The sequence below is a fragment of the Phocoena phocoena genome, chromosome 2 (assembly GCF_963924675.1).
Source record: "Phocoena phocoena chromosome 2, mPhoPho1.1, whole genome shotgun sequence".
NCBI classification, from domain to species: Eukaryota; Metazoa; Chordata; class Mammalia; order Artiodactyla; family Phocoenidae; genus Phocoena; species Phocoena phocoena.
The window spans coordinates 25,348,862-25,370,624 of NC_089220.1; the positions used below are offsets into that span (position 1 = coordinate 25,348,862).

Here is a 21,763-nt window from a genome sequence, read left to right on the forward strand (position 1 = left end):
CGGGGCGCGAACCTGTGTCCCCTGCATCAGCAGGCGGACTCCCAACCACTGCGCCACCAGGGAAGCCCCATTATATTTTAAAAGAGGCTAAAGTTTATATACAGGAAAACGATACATTTTTGTTCTTAATACTTATTAGCAGTCATCTTAGTATATTCCATTATTATTTCTAATAGTTTTTCAGTGGACTATCTTCCTTTTTCTCCAGATGGCCAATCTCATCGTCTACAATTTAAATTGATAAACTGGCCTCCTTTTATAACTCACATTTTCAAACTTTGTATTGGCTTGTACTTCTAGGGCAGTGTTAAAGAATGAAGGTAATGGTGGTCACTTGTTCCTTGTAGGCATGTCTTTGTACACACATATACACACGCATACACAAACACATAAAATGTTAAGCAAGATCCATCTATTCCTATTAAGTAAGAGTTAAAATCAGGGACATATGTTGAACTTTATCAAATGCCTTTTAAGTATTTTTAGCATTTATGGAGCTGCTTATATGATTTTTCATCTCTTCTGAACTGTTAGTTTGTTCAATGATATTAATAGTTCTCCTAATATTGAATCTATGTCTCTGGAATATAACCCCACGTGCTTGTGGTATATTCATTTTTTAAACATAATGTTGTGTGAGTCTATCTGTTTCTAGTAATTTATGAATTTTGCACCAATATTCACAAATGAGATTTTTTGTAGTACTTTATCTCTTTTTTGTGTGTGTGCTGTTTTTGTCAGTGTTGTGCTGGCTTCATAGACTACTCTGGAATCTTTCCTTCTCTGTGATCTGGCGCAGTTGGTACAGTTTAAATAACATTGGAATTATCTCTTCCTTGAAGGTTTGATAGAAATTAAGAGCTGTCTAAACCTGGGGTTTTTTGGAGTGGAGTTTTACGAAAACTCAGTCTCTTCCATGATTATTGGTCTGTTGGGGTTTTCTAGTTCTTCTGGGGTCAAACTGGTGATTTGCATTTTCTCAGAAAACTCTCAGTTTCAGATGGTTTTCAACTTGCATGTTGTCGAGCACGGTACCCTTAAAGAATTCTTTCTGTTTTCTCTGTATCACTGGCTACTTCTCCAATTTAATGTTCAATGTTATGTTTGCCTCATTCCTCCCCCAACTCATATTAGATTATCTGGACTTAAAAAAAAATCATAAAGTGACACATGATTTTTTTTTTCCAGGAGCCTATTTACTATGTGCACAGCCCACAAATAGAGGAGCTAGAATGAGGGATGAGGATGAGGAAAGTAGCAGGGGAGGGGCAGCTTGATAAACATTTGAAAAGTGCAAAGAGCCTGCCCACACACTCCCTGGCCTTGAACACCCTACATCTCCTTTCCCCAGCTCCCCCCACCCAGTTAAACCCACCAACTCCCACCCTTCTTTCAGCACCCAGCTGTCACCTCCTCCTGGAACCTTTCCTGATTTCCCTGGGAAAAGTCAGCACCTTTCCTCTGACATTCCAGATTACTCAATTTTTTTTTTAATTTTGAAAAATTTTAGACACAAAAAAGTTAAAAGTATAAAACCAACAAATTTAACAAATGTTAATATTCTGTGGACCTAATCAAACTTACAAGCTTTTGCACGGTGAAGGAAACCATAAAAAAAACAAAAAGACAACCTATGGAATGGGAGAAAATATCTGCAAATGATGTGACAGGCAAGGGCTTAATCTCCAAACTATACAAACAGCTCATACAACTCAACAACAAAAAAACAGACAACCCAATTGAAAAATGGGCAGAAGACCTTAATAGACATTACTCCAAAGAAGACCTACAGATGGCCAGTAAGCACATGAAAAGATGCTCAACATCACTAATCATTAGAGAAATGCAAATCAAAACTGCAATGAGATACCACCTCACACCAGTCAGAATGGCCATCATTAAAAAGTCTACAAATAACAAACACTCGGGGCTTCCCTGGTGGCACAGTGGTTGAGAGTCTGCCTGCCGATGCAGGGGACACGGGATCGTGCCCCGGTCCGGGAAGATCCCACATGCTGCGGAGCAGCTAGGCCCGTGAGCCATGGCCGCTGAGCCTGCGTGTCCAGAGCCTGTGCTCCGCAACGGGAGAGGCCACAACAGTGAGAGCCCCGCGTACCGCAAAAAAAACAAAACGAAACACTGGAGAGGGTGTGGAGAAAAGGGAACCCTCCGTGTATACACTGCTGGTGGGAATGTAAGTTGGTGCAGCCACTATGGAAAACAGTATGGAGGTTCCTCAGAAAACTAAAAATAGAATTGCCCTATGATCCAGCAATCCCACTCCTGGGCATATACCCAGACAAAACTAAAATTCAAAAAGATACATGCACCCCTATGTTCATAGCAGCACTATTCACAATAGCCAAGTCATGTAAACAACCAAAATGTCTATCGACAGATGAATGGATAAAGAAGATGTGGCACATATATACGATGGAATAGTACTCAGCCATAAAAAAGAATAAAATAATGCCATTTGCAGCAACATGGAAGCAACTAGAGATTATCATACTAAGTGAAGTAAGTCAGAAGGAGAAAGACAAATACCATATGATATCACTTATACGTGGAATCTAAAATGTGGCACAAATGAACCAATCTACAAAACAGAAACAGACTCACAGACATAGAGAACAGACTGGTGGTTGCCAAGGGGGAGAGGGTGGGGGAGGGGAGGACTGGGAGTGTGGGATTAGCAGATACCAGCTGGTATATACAGGATGGATACACAGCAAGGTCCTACTGTAGAGCTCAGGGAACTGTATTCAATATCCTGTGATAAACCATAATGGAAAAGAATATTAAAAGAATCATGTCTATGTGCGTATAGCTGAGTCACTTTGCCGTACAGTAGAGATCGGCACAACACTGTAAATCAACTCTACTTCAACAAAAAAAAGTTAAAAAAAACCCAAATGTTAACATTCTGTCATTTTTGCTTCCGATCTTTCTTGTTAAAAGAAGTGTTCCAAATTAGAAGTCCTTTCTTTTCCCCTTTCAGTCTCAGTGCCCTCTCTCTGCTTCTCCAAAGACCAGCACAAGCATGAACTTGGTAGGTATTACAGCACTGCAACATGTTTGTGTCCATAAATCATAGACGTTGTTTTTTGGTTCTTATTAAAATTAAATTTTCACTAATGGTACTATTCTGCAATTTCCTTTTTCTGCAATATTGTTTTTGAGACTGATGCATGATAATAAAGGATATGTGTGTGTGTATATATATATATATATATATATCAACTTTTTTGAGGTATAATTTATAAAACATAAAATTCTCCAACTATTTATATTTTAACTGCTGTTGTAACATCACATTTTTACTTGTCCACTCCATTATTGTAGATATTGAGGTCGAGACCTCTTTTTTTGTGTTTCGAACACTGCTGCCCTAGATAGCCATGGAATCGTCTCCTTATGCACATGTGTGAGTTTCTCTGGATAATTATACAGCCAGATGTGAAACTGTTGGTCATAAAGTATGTACATTTTCACCTTTAATTGCCATTGCCCAAATGTCCCCTGGTGTTTGTACTGCCATTATTGGAGCATCTCTGAAGCTGTCGTCATTATCTGGTGACGTGCCTACCTGTCCCTTCCCCGTGAATTACTGGAGGGCATGTATGTGACCGGCACTCAGTGAACACGATAAATGAAAGGATGAGCTCACCGTCTAGCAGAAGAGACAGACTCAAATGGGACAAGCGCATTAAAGGCTACGAGACCTCCTGTGGCTGGGATCCAGGGAAGGCTTCATGGAGGAGAAGGCGTTCAAATTGGGGTTTGAAGACCAGGGAGACCCTGAACAGATGAGGATGGGGATGAGGGCAAGGACTGGGATGACGGGGGAGTGGGTGGGACAATCCAGGGTACATTTGATTTGCCAGAGTAATCGTTCTTAGCCGAGCTGGGGGTGGGGTGTGTGTGTTTTGTAAAAACTTCAAGGTGATGCGATACCTCCTCTGTCCCCATGCAGGAAGAGCCTCTGAGCTGGAGCAGGGTGCGAGGGAAGGGTGAAGGAAGCAGATGGGCAGACTGGAAAAGGTATTTGGGGCTTAATCCAAGATGACCATTCAGTGGCGGGCTCTGGGGAGCCAGTAAGAAGGGACCAGGTCAGAGCTGGGCTCCAAGATGATTCATCCGAACAGGCAGGCAGGTAGCTGCTCTCGGCCCCTGGAATAAGGCCTATGTCAGAGAGCCCGCTCCTCCCAACCTCTTTTCCTCCTCTGTCTCCAGGAAAAAATCAGGGCTGTGGGGCCTGGGTTTCCTCCCCAGACCCACAGGAGGGAGGGAGCTCTACCTGCTCCTCCACTTGGCAGCTCTGGGAGCCCAGGCCAGGGGCTTGCACATCGCTTCCTGTCCCCTCCACGCCCCCCGCTCCGCACAGGTGCCTGGACCAGGGCTCCGAGGAGTCCGTCTGTGAAGTGCGGAGCATCTCTTCCCTCTGCCTGGGCTCAGGCATCCTGAACACGCCTTCAGTGTGTCCCAGGGCATGGGTGGGGTGAGGTGGGAATCCTATCCTTCCATTTTCCCTGTTGCCCTTCAGCAGAACCCAGTTCTGGGCACCCTGCCCAGAGTGGAGGGGAAGGGGAAGACGCATGACCTTCACTTCAGCCTAAGCAGCTTCAGCAAAAGCACCAGCGGAGGCAACGGCAGGCGAGCTGAGGATGTGTCAGCTGCGCTCCAGGGAGGAGGAGCCCTCCCCTGGAGACGGACCAGCCTTGGGCCAGCTTAGGCTCCACCACTGTTGTGCGTGGGTGTGGCTGTGGCTATTACGACCTCTCTGGGCCCCAGCTTTCTCTTCTATCAAGTGGGCTCACACCTGCTCTGTCCCTCTCCTGGGCATGCAGAGGACTGAAAAGTAATGACAGGGAATGTGAGGTCGCTGAGTGGCACCAGGATCTCAGGCCAGGGACACTGTTCAGGCTCTTGCTCTTCTGGTGCCTGAGGAAGTCTCCCCAAAGTCTGGCCTAATTCGCAGGCCTGGGCACACTAGGTCCTGGCCCAGGAGGGATCCCTGACCCGGTACCAACCTGTTTGCTGTACTGAAGGATGCCCCGCTCTGGCTCTGAGATGTCCCCCTCTACCAGGACCTCAGGGATCTGAAGCTCTTTTTAAGGGAACAGCTCAGCTCCAACAGTGCCTAGGGCCACCAACACCGTTGGTCAGCTACTGCCACCAAAGCGTGGCCAGCCAGCCCAGAGACCCCAGGACAGCTGGCCACTCGGCAGGTAAAAGGGTGAGCAATTGGGAAGTAGGGGGCTCCCAGTCACCAATCACATGCCAGACACCTTTCTGCTTCCTCCCACTCACCCTCCGAATGGCCCATTGCAGTGGGGGTTATGCTGCCATGTTGTGAATGGAAGACTCACAGAGGTGAAGCGAGCAGTTAATGAAGCAGGCGGAAACTCAGCTCCCAAGTGCCCCCAGGCAGTGTGTCTGGTGTGCCGGCCTCCACGCTCCCAAGCCCTCCATCAAGCATGGTTGGCCTCCCCATCAAAAACCTAACAGATAGCCGTATCCTTGGCCAACTGGCCAGAGGTCCACCTTCCTCGTCGGTGTCTCCACAGTTCTCAGGATGCCTTGCTCTTTTGCCAGGACCCCGTGGCCTGGGGCCAGTGTCCCGCTGGCTGGGCACAGTTCTGAGAAGACTCAGCCAGAGGGAGGAGAAGGCTCCTGTCTCCGGGGTCACCTTCCTTGGCGAGGCCACTCAGTCATGGGGAGGGCAGGCTTGGCTTCTGGCTGGAAGCTGGCCTGACCTCTCTGCCTCTGATCCTCTGAGGCTGCCAGAGGCCCCGACCTGGCATCAACAAGGGTCTGCAGGTGGCACAGGGCTGTGCCGTACCTCAGCCACCCCAGCTCAGCTCTTCAGAGCCTGCCTCCCGGGTGCTGGTGCGAAACAGCAGAGTGGAAAGTGAGAAAAGCAGAAGGAGGGAGCCCAGGACACCTGGATCCTGGTTTTCTAATTGGGCCCAGGCTTCAGGTTCTTTTTGGAGCATTACTAATCACAAGGAGGCCGGAGGTGACAGTGGGATACCCCTCCCCCCGCCTCTGCGGGTTCCAGTACCAGCCCCAGGCACGCTGGGAAGGACCGTGGCAGCTTGGGTACCTACCCTGCCCTAGAAACACAAGACAGAAAGTTCTGGCCACTGGTGCTCTTCTAAAGAGCCACCCTTGGTTGGTCCAGAGCAATCCAGACAGATCTAGAACAAGGACACAGCATACCTCCTGAGCTGCCTGTGTCATGTTCTCACCTCAACTCCCCCATTACCCTGTTTTGCATAAGTTGCACCAGCCACCTCGTGGGCAAGAACGAGGGGCCCGCTGTACACCACCCATGTTGACCTGTGAGTGAGCTGCAAAAACCACTGCTCTCCCGGAGAGGGAAGAGGAGGGAATGTCAGGCAAAACGTCAGGCAAAACAATGCACTAAATGCACTTCAGGCTGCTGGTCTCACCTGAAGCTGAGTGCTTCCCCTAAGCGCTTACATTACAGCCTTCCCCGGGCGAGACTGCCCATGGTCCTGAATGCTCTGCAGCCTCCCTGCACCCTGGACACTCTGTGCACAGAGCTCCCAGCACTTTACGCCCATTATCTCTACAGTTCTTTCACCAGCTCCTTCCCAGGAAGAACCAGAGTGGAGAGTCCATGGGATTCGAGAGTCAGTGGGGAGGATCCAGGCCTGCAGGCAGGTCGGCTGTGCTTACGGTGTGGAAATCATGTTAAACGTCACAGGTGGTTGAGGAGGGGGAAGGGAAGTCCTCAAGGAACAAAACACAACATGAACTGGGCTGGGGAAGGATGGCCTGCCTGCCAAACCTAGAAGGGTGCTCTAGACTGGCCATGGCGGGGAGAGGGCAGCCTCCGCAGAGGGATTGGCCACATTTCCCCCATCGAGGCCGGAAACAGATGGCTTCAATCTAGACCAGAGTCTCCAGGAATAACAGTTCCCATCTGCAATAAACACTTGACATGTGTCCAAAGCCCTCCCACCCATCAGGGTGAGGTGTTTTCATGTTTTCAGGTAGGGAAACTTGGAGGGCAGAGTGCCAGCTAATAGGGGCTCTGGTCCAGAAGCAGGTACTATGTTCTGTAAGTGGTTGTCCTCCCACTACCTGAGGGCCTCTCCAAGGCCTGCCTCTGCCTCTGCCTCTGCCTCTACCTCTGCCTCTGCTTCTGCCAACCAGGAGGGATCACCACCAGCTTTCCTGGGTCATGGGGCAGTGGCCTTCCTCCTGGAGAAGGGCTAGAAGGGACCCTTGGGGGGCAGAAGAGCCAGACACACGGTGGGTACTCCTCTCTCTGGCATTGTACTGTCACTCCACGGGCTAGCTGTGATCTGGGAACCCCATCCCCTCCCACAGGCCACCCCAGTGATTACTCGTGGTCATCATGTAGCCCAGGCCATGTGATGGAATCACCAGGGGCCAGCTTTCAGGGGCTCTGTGCTCGGAGGGTGTGTCTGAAAAGCATCAACTCATGCACCAGGTACATGGTAACTGTTTTGCTCAGAATCACGGACCTCCCATCCTGTGATGCTGTCAGAGGGATAACGGAAGTCCCTCTGCCCGTGGGCCCCCTCAGTGGCTGTGATCACAGCTGCTGGCACCAGGGCAGGAGAAATAGCTGCTCTTGGCTCTGAGAGGCCCACAGAATTTGTGTGTCCACTCTGGGTGGACGATGGAAAGGTAACCAAGAGACTTTGGCTCCCCTCTTCAAGTTGCTTCTTTCCTAAGAAATCTGAAAACACATCTCAATGGAAGAGAAGATGCTGGAGCTGTCCCCTACCACTGACACCCCACTCCCATAAGGAGGCACTCACAGCCTCACCTCACCGGGGCAGGGGCTGAAGGTGGAGAGGAGGAGAGAGGAAGGGGTCTCATCCAGTCCGCCCTGCGATGGGCCGGGGGAGTCAGCAGACCTGGGCGCAGGTAAGAGCCCTGGAGCAACTCGCTGTACCCTCTGTGCCTCGGCTTCCTCACCTGTACAGTGACACTGCCTTGCTCCAGCTCTAAAATAAAATACAGCTCTCTGCCCACCTCAGTTTCCCCCCAGAGAAAGGCATCTGCACCAGGGAGGAGGAGGGTGAATTCACAAGGTGAATTCAGGAAAAGTTCACCTCCAAGGGCAACAGATCCTATGCAGTCCATTTCTCCGGGGGACAGGAGTTGGGGAGGGAGCAAGGTTGAGATCCACGGGGTGGTGGTGGGGTTGACGCTGAGAGAAGGTGGACTCAGTTCCCCCAGCTCTTCTCCAGGGAGAGGAGGGCTGTTAACGGAGAACGTCCAATCTGCCTGTCCCCCGTCCTTCCCACAGCAGCCTGGGAACTTCCAATTGGCTTTCATCAAGGCTGGTACACGAGACTGAAGCCCAGAACTGGGCTGCCCCTTCTGGCCTTCCTCTCCTGGAAGCCAACTCTCATTCTCTCCCTGAGCCCACAAGCAGAGCAGGGGCCCGTAGCTCCTCTACTTAGATGACTGTTTTTCAGGAGTAATTTTTCCCTGTCCTCATACAATTCTGATCCCTGCAATGTTCACAGCCATGACACTCTGGAGCCTGCACAGGAGTTATATCTCCCTCCATTCTCAGGAATGAGGAAAGGGGGCACTGGGGGTGGGGGGTGTCCACCTCAGGTTGGAACGGAGGCCTACAGAGTAAGCTCAGCCCCTGCCCCTCCAGAGAGCTTCAGGGCAAGGCAGTGCCTGGGAGGCCAGCTCTGCAGGACCTGCTGAGTGACCTTGGTGAAGCCACAGCACCCCTGGGCCTCAGTTTCCCCAGGTCCATCATACAGATCCAAAGTTTCTCTCTCAAGGCCAAGGTGAGGATGAACGCAAGAACCTTTCTGTGAAAGCATATGAGAAAAGGTGCCATATTTTGCCACTGAGAGCCCAGAAGTCCCGCCCACTCAGCACAGAATGAGACCGACCCACCCCCCACCCCACCCCCGCCAACTGCAGCGCAGCCGTGACGCTGCCATAAGTCATAACCGCGTTGTAGACTGCGGGGGAGAGCGCGCCCCTCCCATGCCAGCCCAGTGAGTGGGAGGCACAGCCCCAGGGAATCCCTGCATGGGGGTGGTCCAGAGAGGTAACCAACAGGCAGACAGAGGGGGACCCCAGGCAAGCCTCCTGCCCACCCACCCCACCCCACCCCCCGACCCAATGAATACGGTCGACCAAGCCACGGGCCTTCCCGGTAGGCGGCTCCTTCCACCCTGCCCTGGGTCCACGCTGGGGGAGAGCCGGCGAGGCCACGGAGTGTGGCGCAGTCTCCCCCGCCCCCATTCCTCCCAGTCCGAGGTCCCGGAAAGCGTAGAGCAAGCAGTCCTGCCCCACCCCCTCCCCTGTCCAGGACCCGGATTGTGCGCCCCTTCTTCCAGCCGGGAAGACCAGTTCCAGCTGATACCACCCGCTTGCTCACCACGTCTGCGCCCTCGGCGCCACGGCCCCGGCGCCAGGAAAGGTACGCAGGCCGCCGGGATGCGGTGACGGGCAACACGCTCCCTACCTGGGAGGAGACTGCCAGCCGGTCCTCCTCCTCGCGGGCCTAGTGAAGCCAGCCCCACCTGGCAAGGGACTGTCAGCAAATTCCCCGCTGCATCACCATGGGAGCGGCATCCCGGCCCCTCCCAGGCAGAAGCCAACCTTGGCCCCGCCCCAATGCTGCTTGACCCGCGAGGGAACCCAGGCTGGATTTTCATATGCAAAGGCCCAGGCTCCGCCTTAGAGACTTTGTAGCTACCAGGAACCATCAGCAAATTACCATCGCAAATATACAAGGCTGGCAGTCCCTCGCTGTAGACACTCCAGCACCCTCCGAAGCTCTGGGCCCTGGCAGGCGTCCTGCTGCTCTCTGCCCACCCTACAGCCTTCACCCCCACTTCAAGCTCTCCTTTGAGGCTAGTGCCCCTTTCAACCCACCCAACCCCGCCAGCCAAAGCGAGAAAAGACAACCGCACAAAGGTAACAGCGCTTAGCCCCGCCCAGGGACCAGCTCCTGGCATCGGCCCAGTGATTGGTTCCTTCTTGCCCAGCAAAGGGAAGATCTACAAATTGACCACAGCCCTGTCCAGGAGGCCCAAGAGGGTGGGCTGGGTCATTTCCAGTTTGCCATGGGCCACAGTCCTGTAGGTCTCCAGTTTCTTCAAAGTCCTGGCTACTCTGCTGGAGACACTAGGTTTGGCTCTGAGGGCAGGTGCCAGTGTTCGAACCCCCAAAGATCAGTATACAAACTAAGGGGCAGTAGTAAACAGCCACTCTCCTCTCTCCCAGGAAGGGGCCTAAGCATGTTTATTTAATAGACTTTACGAGAGAGGCAGGCTGCTGACCAACCTTTGAAAGTGACTCTCTTCTAACAGTTATATAATGGTAAGATACTGACAGAGTTGTTAGCGATGTGCTAAGGCCACAGAGTAATCAGTGTGAATCTAAGGTCATGAGACACTGACAGGAGGGTCAAAGGGTAGCTAGTCTTTCAAGGGTTGGCTCCCCATAACCAGCAGCACCGCGCTCCCTCCAGGCTGGCGCACCCTGGTCATCTCTCTCCCTCCCCTGCACCTGCCCCCGCCCCCTCACCCCCTGGTTCTTCTGACCCAGCAGTGCCACGAAAACCCAAAGTGAGCCACTAGGCATTCTGCTGAGATCCGTCCATTTCTTCGCTCCCTCACCCATTCGTTTATTCATTCGTTCAAGGACTAGGAAGGCTTTTGGTTGTCTATCACGCAATGGCAACAGGGTATCAAGGGTCTGGGTTCTAGCCTGGGCTCAGCTGCTAGCGTGCTTTGCAATCTTGGATAACTTGCTTGATCTGTCTTTCTTTCTTTTTCCCTCTCATCTGTAATACTGAGAGGGCTGGGCTAGTTGGGGTTTAAGGCCCCTCTGGCCCTAACATTTCTATTCCTCTCTTCTAGGATAAAGTCTGGTGGGAACAAATATAAACCAGGTAAGTACAAAAGTAATGTTTAAGAACTCTAGCTGCCCGGATTCCAGTCCCAGCTGGGCCATCTAAATATGGGACTTAACCTTTCTGAGCTTCATTCTTTTTATATGCAAAATGGCGGGAATAATAATAACAACCTTAAAGGGTAGTTGTGAGGATTAAATGACATATTGTATACAAAGTAGATGCTCAATAAATATTGTTGTTTTTGCTGTCGTTGTTATGGTACTGGCGGGAGAGAGTAAAACCTGGACAAAAGCAACTTGTCCTCCTCTCTGCTTCCTCACTACAGAACTAGTGTCTAACTCCAGGGTGGGAGGATTAAGCGTCTTATGTATGAGGGTAATAGCCGTTCCTTTAGAAAGACCCTGTGTTAAGTGGAAAGAACATGGTCTTTGGATCCAGTTGCAACTTGGTTCAAGTCTGGGCTCTGGGCTTCCCTGGTGGCACAGTGGTTGAGAGTCCGCCTGCCAATGCAGGGGACACGGGTTCGTGCCCCGGTCCGGGAAGATCCCACATGCCGTGGAGCGGCTGGGCCCGTGAGCCGTGGCCGCTGAGCCTGCGCGTCCGGAGCGTGTGCTCCGCAACGGGAGAGGCCACAACAGTGAGAGGCCCGCGTACCGCAAAAAAAAAAAAAAAAAAAAAAGCTGGGCTCTGCCTCTTACTAGCTGGGTGACTTTGCACTATTTACTTAGCCACTCTGAAATTAATTTTCACATCTATAAAACGGAGATGGAAATAAAAGGAGTCCAACAGTAGTACCTACCTCATAGAGTCACTGTGAATATAAAATGCATGTAAGTTACTTGGGTCAGTTTTCCACAAACAGAGGCTGGTCAATATTAATCTCTCCCTTCCAGGAAGGACCTAGATAGAATGGAGGGGAGACCCTAGCGCTGAAATTTCTAGGCATCCGTGACTGAGTGTCCTGTGAGAAGACTGGGTAGTGGGTATTCTAGCTCAGACCCAGAGCTGGCATCAGCAGCTCTCCAACCCCCTTTGCCCAGGTGCCATCCACACAGAACCTATGAACCAGCCTCCCTGGATGAGCCCGATCCCTGAACATGCCCTCTGCTGGGAGCTGAGACCAGAATGGGAGGCTGAAAGCAGGTCTTGAAAGGCTTCACACGCGGGGCTCAGGCGTTTAGACTTTGCTCAGCAGGCAGAGGGAGCCGTGGAAAGTTTTTGAACAGCAGCCACAGGATAAAGTTTTTGAGCCAACACCCAACCCACTCCAGTTCCTGGAGGCGAGACCTGATAGGCATCAAGGATGTACAATAAATGGAGACACAGAAAAGCTGGGGGGGAATCCATGGGAATACCAGGTGGGCTGTATGGTGGGACAATCAGAGAGATGACCCTAACCAACTGAACATCAACGACCTAGACGAGTGTCAGGCTGGTAGAAGGTGCTTTGTCAAGGCGTGAAGGTGTGTGGGAATGAATAGCTGAGTCTTTTGTGAATAGCTGTGGCCTTGAGAGGCTTTCAAAGAAAAGGTGCTTCTGGCCTGTGGGTGCTGAGAACATCTTTCATGTTCTCACTCATGTGATTAAGGTGGGAGATCTCTGAAAGATGATGAGTGTTGTCTTCGTGACTGCTTTCTTAACCTCCAGTGTCTTGTCTGGGATCTTAATCCAGGACAACAACAAAGACACAAAAGTCCTCTGAGCAATCCAAATGGAAGGAACTGCTGTCAAAATCAGATACTTTTTCTGTAGGAGAGCACCTTGTGTCTTCAGTGACAGCCCACCTGCGTTTATCCTACGCACGGTTTAAACAGATCCAGTGTGGCAGAGACCGCTAAGTATCCGCTTATGTCCTTTTTTCCCCTCTTTTAGCAGTAGAGCTTCCAAGGTTAAAACTTGGTTACATGGCTACCCTACTAGAGACTACGTATCCCAGCCTCCCTTGCAGGCAAGTGCAGCAATAGGACTAAGTTATAACCAATGGGATGGGAGTGGAAGTGATCTGTTTCATTTCTGGGCCACATTCTTAAAAGGAAGCTGCCTGCCCTCCAGTTCCTCTTTCCCCTTGTGCAGACTGGACCATGGACAGCGGGGTGGAGGTGGGGACAACTTTGATGATGCTGACAAGGACCCGAGTTTGGCCAATCTACAAGACCTGAGTCTCATGATGACCTGGAGAAGAAGAGCCCTGAACTATTGACACCTTGGTCTATGACAGCAGCTGAACCCATAGCCTGATAAATCTAGTTTCCTGATTTTCAAGCCCACAGCAGACTGAAAAGAGCATATTGGAAGGAGAAAGGACTTATAAAAAGCAAGCACAGTGAAATTAGCAAAAGCCTAGAGCAAGAGGATGTAGAACAACTTATATAAACAAGAGGATATAAAACAAACTCGGAGTTTGGGGTCATTTAGTTCAGGGCCATGCCAAAAAGCCTTGGGGGCACCATTGTATTACAAGATAATGTTGGAAATGCTCAGAATAACAATCTTGAATCATTAAGAGAAGGTTAATTCTGATGGAATATTTTATTTTAAAAGGAAAGCAATTATATGATATGTCTAGTGTGTCTGAAAATGGTTAACATAAAACTTGTATGCTTAAGGGTAGAAACCTTCAGCATCCATGCAAAATAATACCTTTCCTGATGGGTCAGAAAGTAGAGATTTTGACTCATTGATATATACCTTCTCCCACTAGATTATACATCCTTTTAAGATCAGATTGTATCTCCTTTTTCTTTTTATTCCTAGTGTCTAGCACAGTGCTAACTCAAATAAATATTTTTTAATAACTAAGGGGGTGAAGTCTGTGTTACCTTAGATGCCAGAGCTTAGTAGGGTCCCACCAGCTGATGTGGAATATTGAGCAGTGAAATTGCCTGAGGTCCCTAAACACCCTGGTGGAGAGCTGCAGGGCCACAGCCCTCACAGCCAATAGTGTTATGAGCCCGTGGTGACCCTACCCCTGTTGTCTAGAAATCATTTCATCAGAAACACTCCCCTGAGCTCACAAGACCAACATGCACAGGATTTTCATTGCAGAACTGGTTGTAATTCCAAAAACAAACACAGCTGTACACAGGCTACACAACGGCGCATGGCCTTTCTTCACTGTCCAGGGGAGATGTTCAGGAAAATTCAAAATAAGAGGGAAAAAAGAGGGAGGTCCAGGAAACGGTCAGCTAGGTGTGCCCACTGCTTGTTTCACATCATTTTGATGGCTTCGAGGCATGAGAGATACACTAGTGTCCCCATCATCCTAAAGCCCAGTGCTAGTCACCTAGCTAAGTAGGGGGTAAGAAAGGGGGCGGCAGGTCTGGAGGTCCTGAGCGTCTGCAGATTTTACTATAGGATCTAGAAATAAACGTATGCCACTGACAGGGACAGTATTTTTCAAGGCAGAACCACATCACTATTCACACTCTGTGACAATCCAGATACTCTAGGGTATCCCCTATCCCCAAGAGCCCAATCAGAACTCTCCAAGAAGGTGGGTCTATTTTGGGAGCTCAGGCTTCTGTCACACACTCTAATCTGCCTTTCCGAACAGAAGGAAATTTGATTACCTGTTCAGAAAGCAGGCAAGCAATGTACTGGGATTGAATACTATTTTTTCAGTGTCCTCTATCTAATCAGACATGGGGTTGTGGGTTTTGAGAGACACATAGCACTGACCCCTCACTGGAAGCTGGCACTCCCCAGTCTGGTGGGGCCAGAGTGGAGAAGTCAGGGCCCTCTAACCACATGGTCCTCAGGGCAGAGAACCTAAGCCTCCCCTCCACTGGGACAGCCCTGGCCTCCCTGCCCTCCCTCACCCATGGCCTCAGGCTGGGTCCCCACTCACCAAGGCCCCCACCAGGTAGATGCTCTTAGCTAGCCGCAGCTTCTTTTACTTCTGCCCTGGAAGAGGGGAAATTCATGACTAGTGGGAGGTCACTGTCATCTACCTCCAAGTCACTACGAATTATCAATTTTGGAAACTTCTGGTGGGGTCGGGTCAGAGGTGGATGCGGATGACACCACAAAGGAAGCACCGCTGTGTGCTGGAACTCTGGAGACACGTTGGAGAGGGAGAGTTTCCCCCTCCAAAATTGAGCTAAACTGAACATTTCCAGGGCAGATCTGGAGGTTTGAAGCCTGCACAACCTCACCTCAGTTCTGTCTTGAGCCTGGCTGATGCCCTGCAGGATTAGGTTGTTAAAGAATACTTGGGGGGCTTCCCTGGTGGCGCAGTGGCTGAGAGTCCGCCTGCCGATGCAGGGGACACGGGTTCGTGACCCGGTCCAGGAGGATCCCACATGCCGCGGAGCAGCTGGGCCCGTGAGCCATGGCCGCTGAGCCTGCGCGCCCGGAGCCTGTGCTCCGCAACGGGAGAGGCCACAGCAGTGAGAGGCCCGTGTACCGCAAAAAAAAAAAAAAAAAAAAAAAAAGAATACTTGGAAACTAAATTATCAGTGGTGAGCATGCCGTAGTATATACTGAAGTGGAAATATAATGTAGACATGAAACATATAATGTTAGAAACCAATGTTTCCTCAATAAAAAATAAATACTTGGGTCCTCATGTTGATATTTATTGAGGCTATAGACCACCCCTCACCCCTCAAACAGATCCTCATAGGGCAGAAATATGGTTTCCCTATTGGATTTCTTCTGGGCTACAAAGTGAGGATCCCGTCTCCATGGCCAGCCTCTTGAAAGCAGCTCTGCTGTACTGTGGGAGTTGGCATTTGTTTCCAGTAATGAACACGTTCTTTACTTTATACCTTTATTAACTTGTGAAATATAATACACAGACAGGGAATTCCCTGGTGGTCCAGTGGTTAGGACTCCATGCTCTCACTGCTGAGGGCCCGCATTCAATCCCCGGTCAGGGAGCTAAGAATCCCGCAAGCCACACAGCGCGGCCAAAAAAAAGGACATAAGAAAGGTGTATATAAAGCAGAAATGAGAGCTATAATGAATAATCATAAAGCAAACACTATGTAACCACTACCCAGGTCAAGAAATAGAACATTATACCAGACATTTTCCTGTGTTGCTACCCAGTCACACCCCTCTTCTCCACCTGCCCCCCCACCCACAGATAGCCCTCTCTTGACCTTAATGGTACCTTTACTTCCTTTATTTATACTTTAGCACCTGATTATTCATCCTTAATCAATAGAGTTTGGTTGGGTCTCTTTTTTTAAGTGGATATTAATGGAATCCGAGTCTGTATATACTTCATGTAGGGCTTCTTTTACTCAACGTTATATATTAAAGATTCCTTCAAGTTGTGGCATGCAGTTGTAGTTTATTCACTGTTATCGCTGTATGGCACTCCATTGCTTGACTCTGCCATAATTAATTTATCCTGGTTGGTGGAAATTGGGGTTACGAACAACTTTTTATTCATCAGCTTGTTTTCTAAAACAATGCCCCTATGGCTGCTACACGTGTGCTCGAGTTTCTGTAGAGCAAGAGTAAAGTTGGGGGGTGATCATCCACATTGGGGGTGTGTATCGTCAGCTTTACTAATTAATGCTAAAATGTTTCCCAAAGTAGAGTTGTATCAATTTGTACGTCCACCAGCAGTGGGTGAGAATTCCCGATGCTCCACATCCTTTTCAGTATTTGACATTGATGGTCTTTGCTGGTGGGGTTTTAGTAGTGTCTCCTTGTGGTTTTAATATGCATTTCATGAATTATTAATGAGGTGAGGTACATGATCAAGTATTTATTGGCCATTTGGAATTCTTTTTTTGGAGGTACCTGTTCAAGCCTTTCACCCAGTTTTTAAAAATTGGGTTGTCTTTCTAATTGATTTGAAAGATATTAAAAATATCCTTACAATTATCTGCTCCCGCTTGGGCGTTTGCCTTTTCAGTCTATGATGTTCTCAGATTAACAAGAGTTTTCAATTTTAATTTAGCAAAATTTATCTATCTCTTTATATCATATTTAAGAAATATTTCCTGGCCCTGAGGACTTAAAGACATTTATCTGTACTACCTTCTAAAAGTTTGACGTTTTTTGCAATTTACATTTAACTCTAAAATCTATATGGAGGTACATCAGTGACAATGGCAGGGGAGGTAACTCCAAAAGTCTGTCCCTCCTCAAAAATAATGAATAAACTGGCAAAAAAAACAATCAGAGTCAACTTGTTTGGAACTCTGGAAACTAACGGAAGGCTTGCAGCACTCGGGGAATGCTTAATCAAGGGAAAAAGCAGCTGAATCCCAGTAAGAAAGCTTTACGGTATTTTTAAAATACACTTTATGTTTTAGAGCAGTTTTAGGTTCAAAATTTTAGCAAAATTAGGCAGAGATTTCCCCATGGCCCCACATATGCTCAGCCTCCCTGCTATCAAAATGAACCGCCACTGACATATCAGAATCACACAAAATCCATAGTTTATGTTAGGGTTCCCTCCTGGTGTTGTACATCCCAAGGGTTTTGACAAATGTATACGGACATATATCCACAATTTTAATATCATCAGAGTAGTTTTACTGGCCTAAAAATCCTCTCTGTTCTTCCTATTCATCTCTCTCTCCCCTCCACCACTGATTCTTTTACTGTGTCCATAATTTTGCCTTTTCCAGAATGTCATATAGTTGGAATAACACAGTAGGTAGCCTTTTCAGATGTTTCTTTCACTTAGCAATATGGAGTTAAGCTTCCCACATGTCTTTTCATGGCATAATAGCTCATTTCTTTTTGTGCTGAATAATATTCCATTGTCTGGATGTACCTTAACTCATTTATCCATTCACCTATGGAAGGACATCTTGGCTACTTCCAAGTTTTGGCAATTACGAATAAAGCTCTGACCATCCATGTGCAAGTTTTTGTGTGGACATAAGTTTTCAGCTCATCTGGATGAATATTAAGGAGTCCAATTTCTGGATTATATGGTAACAATATGTGCTATACCATTTTGCATTCCCACCAGCAATGAATGAGAGTTCCTGTTGCTCCACATCCTTGCCAGCGTTTGATTTTGTCAGTGTCTGGATTTCTAATAGGTGTGTTGTGGTACCTCATTGCTGTCACAATTTGCAATTCCCTAGTAGCATACAATGTGGAGCATTTTTTCATGTGCTTATTGCCAACTATATATCTTCGTTGATGAGGTGTCTGTTCAGGCCTTTTGCCCATTTTTTAATGAGGTTACTCATTTTCTTCTTTTTGGGTTTTAAAAATTCTTTATATATATATATATATGTTTGGCTGCACTGGGTCTTTGTTGCTGCCCGCAGGCTTTCTCTAGTTGCGGCGAGCGGGTCTACTCTTCATTGCGGTGTGCGGGCTTCTCATTGCTGTGGCTTCTCTTGTCGCGGAGCACGGGCTCTAGGCCCGCAGTCTCAGTAGTTGTGGCGCGTGGGCTTAGTTGATCTGCGGCATGTGGGATCTTCCTGGACCAGGGCTTGAACCCGTGTCCCCTGCGTTGGCAGGCGGATTCTTAACCACTGCACCACCAGGGAAGCCCCAGAATTCTTTATATATTTTGAATAACATCTTTTATCAGATATGTCATTTGCAAATATTTTTTCCCAGTTTGTGGCTCATCTTCTTATTCGCTTGACCGTGTCTTTCACAGAGCAGAGGGGGATTTTCTGTGTTTTTTTTTAGATTTTGATATTTTAATTTCTTTTGAATACAAGTCACTTTTTGTAAGCTAGGAAACAGAATCAAACTAAGGCAGTCTTGTCCTCTAGAGATCCAGGCCAGTTCTTACAATCTTCGGCAGGATGACATCATAATATGAGGTGCTAACAACAGGGTTAAAAACTATAAATAATAACCACTTATTTACATTTTTTCCTTAGGAAACAGCCAAAAGTCCAGTCCTTAAAGGCATGATATACAGAACAACTAGATCTACAAAGGACAGAATTATCCAAATTATACGCTGGCCAACCTGTCGGTGAACCAGATCAGAGCTGGCCCAGGACTGGTGAACAGAGAATGTGTTTACGGTTTGAAAATTTGCTCTGAGGTTTAAAAAATTTCTAGTTGCTGTTAATAAGAAAGCAAGTAAAAAATATGAGAGATGCACCACACTGGTTATTTGATTTTGCCAAGGTTTTCCACTAGAACACAAGGTTAGAGTATGGGAATAAGACACTTAGATATTTTCAAAATAAATTACTTAGTAATAAGAAATCTGACTTAACTGCATTCTTCCATTTGCCACAAGAACATATTGACAATGAGGACTATTTAAAAGAATGCTCAACTCTAAAAAGGGTGGTGGTAGCAACACATTCCACTACAGAATAACCTCCCACTTTCCCATACAATTAACATTGCTACTTTTCATGATACATATTCATGTGGAAAAACTTGTCAGGAGCTCTTGCCAGGGCCAGGAGATGAAAAATAGAGACTGTCCTAATGACATGGATAGTTGTAAGCTCAGTTAACGTCTTTAGGATGGATGCATAAAATCTGGCCACTGTTTTGTTAAATATCTGCAAATTGCAGAACTCCTTAGCCCTTAGCCATAGTATCTGCTCAATGTCTTAAAGCTGGGCTCAGTCCCATCTGGGACTCTTTTCTTCAGGGCTGAGGTGCGTGCTAGTCATCAAAGTCTGGCATGTCATCGTAGGAGTGTCCCCAGTAGCCTTTGGGTGCATAGCAGGCGATGTGCAGGTGGTAAAATCCCAGCAGGAACACCAGGATGCCAATGATCAGGACAGGAATGGCCCGGTCTACCCCCTCATAGGAACTGTGGGAGAAGTTTGTGAAGCTCAAAGGAAGAAACATGTCTTGTTATCTGAGAACAAAATCCCTTTGCTAATATAGCCTGCCAGCAGGAGGGAGCCTATGATAATGAGAAAGGCACCAATCAAAAACAGCACCATAGGGCTTCCCTGGTGGCGCAGTGGTTGAGAATCTGCCTGCCAATGCAGGGGCCACGGGTTTGACCCCTGGTCTGGGAAGATCCCACATGCCGCGGAGCAACTGGGCCCGTGCGCCATAACTACTGAGCCTGCGCGTCTGGAGCCTATGCTCCGCAACGAGAGGACACGACAGTGAGAGGCCCATGCACCGCGATGAAGAGTGGCCCCGGCTCACCGCAACTAGAGAAAGCTCTCGCACAGAAACGAAGACCCAACACAGCCAAAAATAAATAATTAATTAATTAATTAAAAACAAACAAACAAACAGCACCGTAGCAAGTGCAATCTTAGGAGGGCCTTTCTTAAACTTTAATAAATTGGATCTCATGACATCAGGAAAGAAGGAAGATTCCCACAATCTGTTGGCTTTAGCAGTTAGTTTCTCCCTGAAGGTCAATGTAGCCATCCTCTGTACTGGAGAGCCTTGAGTATTTCACTTTACTACAGGGGATTCTGGTAGCCAGGTTGGTACGAGATTGCATCATAACACGCTGACACAGCTACAGTCGGAGCCCCGACAGGCCATCCGCGCGCCACAGCTAGCTCACGGTTTGCAGCGGGCGAGCCGAGGCCTCATGGCACGCCTCCCCCAACTGCCTCCCCGCCCCCGACCCCAGAGGTTTTTTTTTTTTTTTTTTTTTTTTTTTTTTTTTTGCGGTATATGGGCCTCTCACTGTTGTGGCCTCTCCCGTTGCGGAGCACAGGCTCCGGACGCGCAGGCTCAGTGGCCATGGCTCACGGGCCCAGCCGCTCCGCGGCATGTGGGATCTTCCCGGATCGGGATACGAACCCGTGTCCCCTGCATCGGCAGGCGGACTCCCAACCACTGCGCCACCAGGGAAGCCCGAGGTTTTTAATTAATTAAAACAATTAGATTAACAAGTCTCCCTTCCATGAATCATGGCCTTTGGTGTTATATCCAAAAAGTCATCATGTCAAAGGTAATCTAGCTTTTTTCCTATGTTATCTTCTAGGAGTTTTATAGTTTTGAATTTTACAGTTAGCTCTAAGATGCATTTTGAGTTAATTTTTTGTGAAGGGTACAAGGTTCATTTTTTGGCATGTGGATGTCCAGTTGTTCTAGCACCGTTTGTTGAAAAGACTATCTGTGTTCTAATGTATTACCTTTGCTTCTTCATTAAAGATCAGTTGATTATATTAATGTGGATCTATTTCTGGGCTTTTAATTCTGTTCTGTTGATCTATTTGTCTGTTCTTTCATCAATAAAAAAACTGTCTTGATCATATTATAGTAAATCTTTACGTCAGTAGTTTCAGTTCTTTAACTTTGTTCTTTTCTTTTAATATTGTGCTGGCTGTTTTCAGTCTTTTGTTTCTCCATATAAAGTTTATAATCATTCTTTCAATGTCCACAAAATAACTTGCTGGGATTTTGACTGGGATTGAGTTAAATCTATACATCAAGTTGGGAAGAACTGACATCTTGACAATATTGAGTCCTCTTATCCATGAACAAATGGAATATCTCTCAATTTATTTAGTTATTCTTTTAATTTTTTCATCAGAGTTTTGTAGTTTTCCTTATATAGATCTTGTACATGCTTTACAGTGTTTTAACTTATCCTGGTGCCAACAGCCTGCATTCCTAGCACCAGCGCTGGGAGGTTAGCGGTACTCATCCCATTCTTCAAAAAAATGCTATAGTTGTTTACTTCGACCTGCTTGGTAGCTTCCAGGAGGACTGGTTCAAAAGCCTTGCCTTTATCTCACCTAACTCAGAATTCTCCCATTGCTGAGGTGGCTACTTGGAGGCATTTGTGGAAAACATTTAAAGGCCAATGAATCAATCACCGCTGCCTGGGGTAATGGATAACAGTTGGGGCAAAAAATAGGCTAACCAAAAACTTGGGAAGAAAAGCTGGGAAATGAGATCCTTTGGGGAATAAGGATCTAAAATTTTTTTTCATTTTATATTGGAGTATAGTTGATTAACAATTGT

General features: G+C 47.8%; 1 protein-coding gene across 1 annotated transcript; it reads right to left on the reverse strand.

Moving 5' to 3' along the window:
- Nucleotides 1-19,477: 19,477 nt before the first annotated feature.
- Nucleotides 19,478-20,288, reverse strand: LOC136119127 (transmembrane protein 230-like). Its single transcript, XM_065872556.1, has 4 exons — nucleotides 20,192-20,288; nucleotides 20,070-20,112; nucleotides 19,685-19,768; nucleotides 19,478-19,628 (listed from the first exon to the last, which is right to left on the reverse strand). The coding sequence occupies exons 1-4, from the start codon at nucleotides 20,286-20,288 to the stop codon at nucleotides 19,478-19,480; spliced, it is 375 nt and encodes a 124-aa protein (XP_065728628.1).
- Between the last annotated feature and the right edge of the window lie 1,475 nt (nucleotides 20,289-21,763).

Coding starts and splice junctions, on each gene's coding strand:
- LOC136119127 (XM_065872556.1), bottom strand. CDS start 20,288: ATGATGCAATCTCGTACCAACCTGGCTACCAGAATCCCCTGTAGTAAA. Junction 19,769..20,069: donor ATTGCACTTGCTACGGTGCT/GTTTGTTTGTTT, acceptor CCACCAGGGAAG/CCCTATGGTGCTGTTTTTGA. Junction 19,629..19,684: donor TATATTAGCAAAGGGATTTT/GTTCTCAGATAA, acceptor CTTCTCCCACAG/TTCCTATGAGGGGGTAGACC.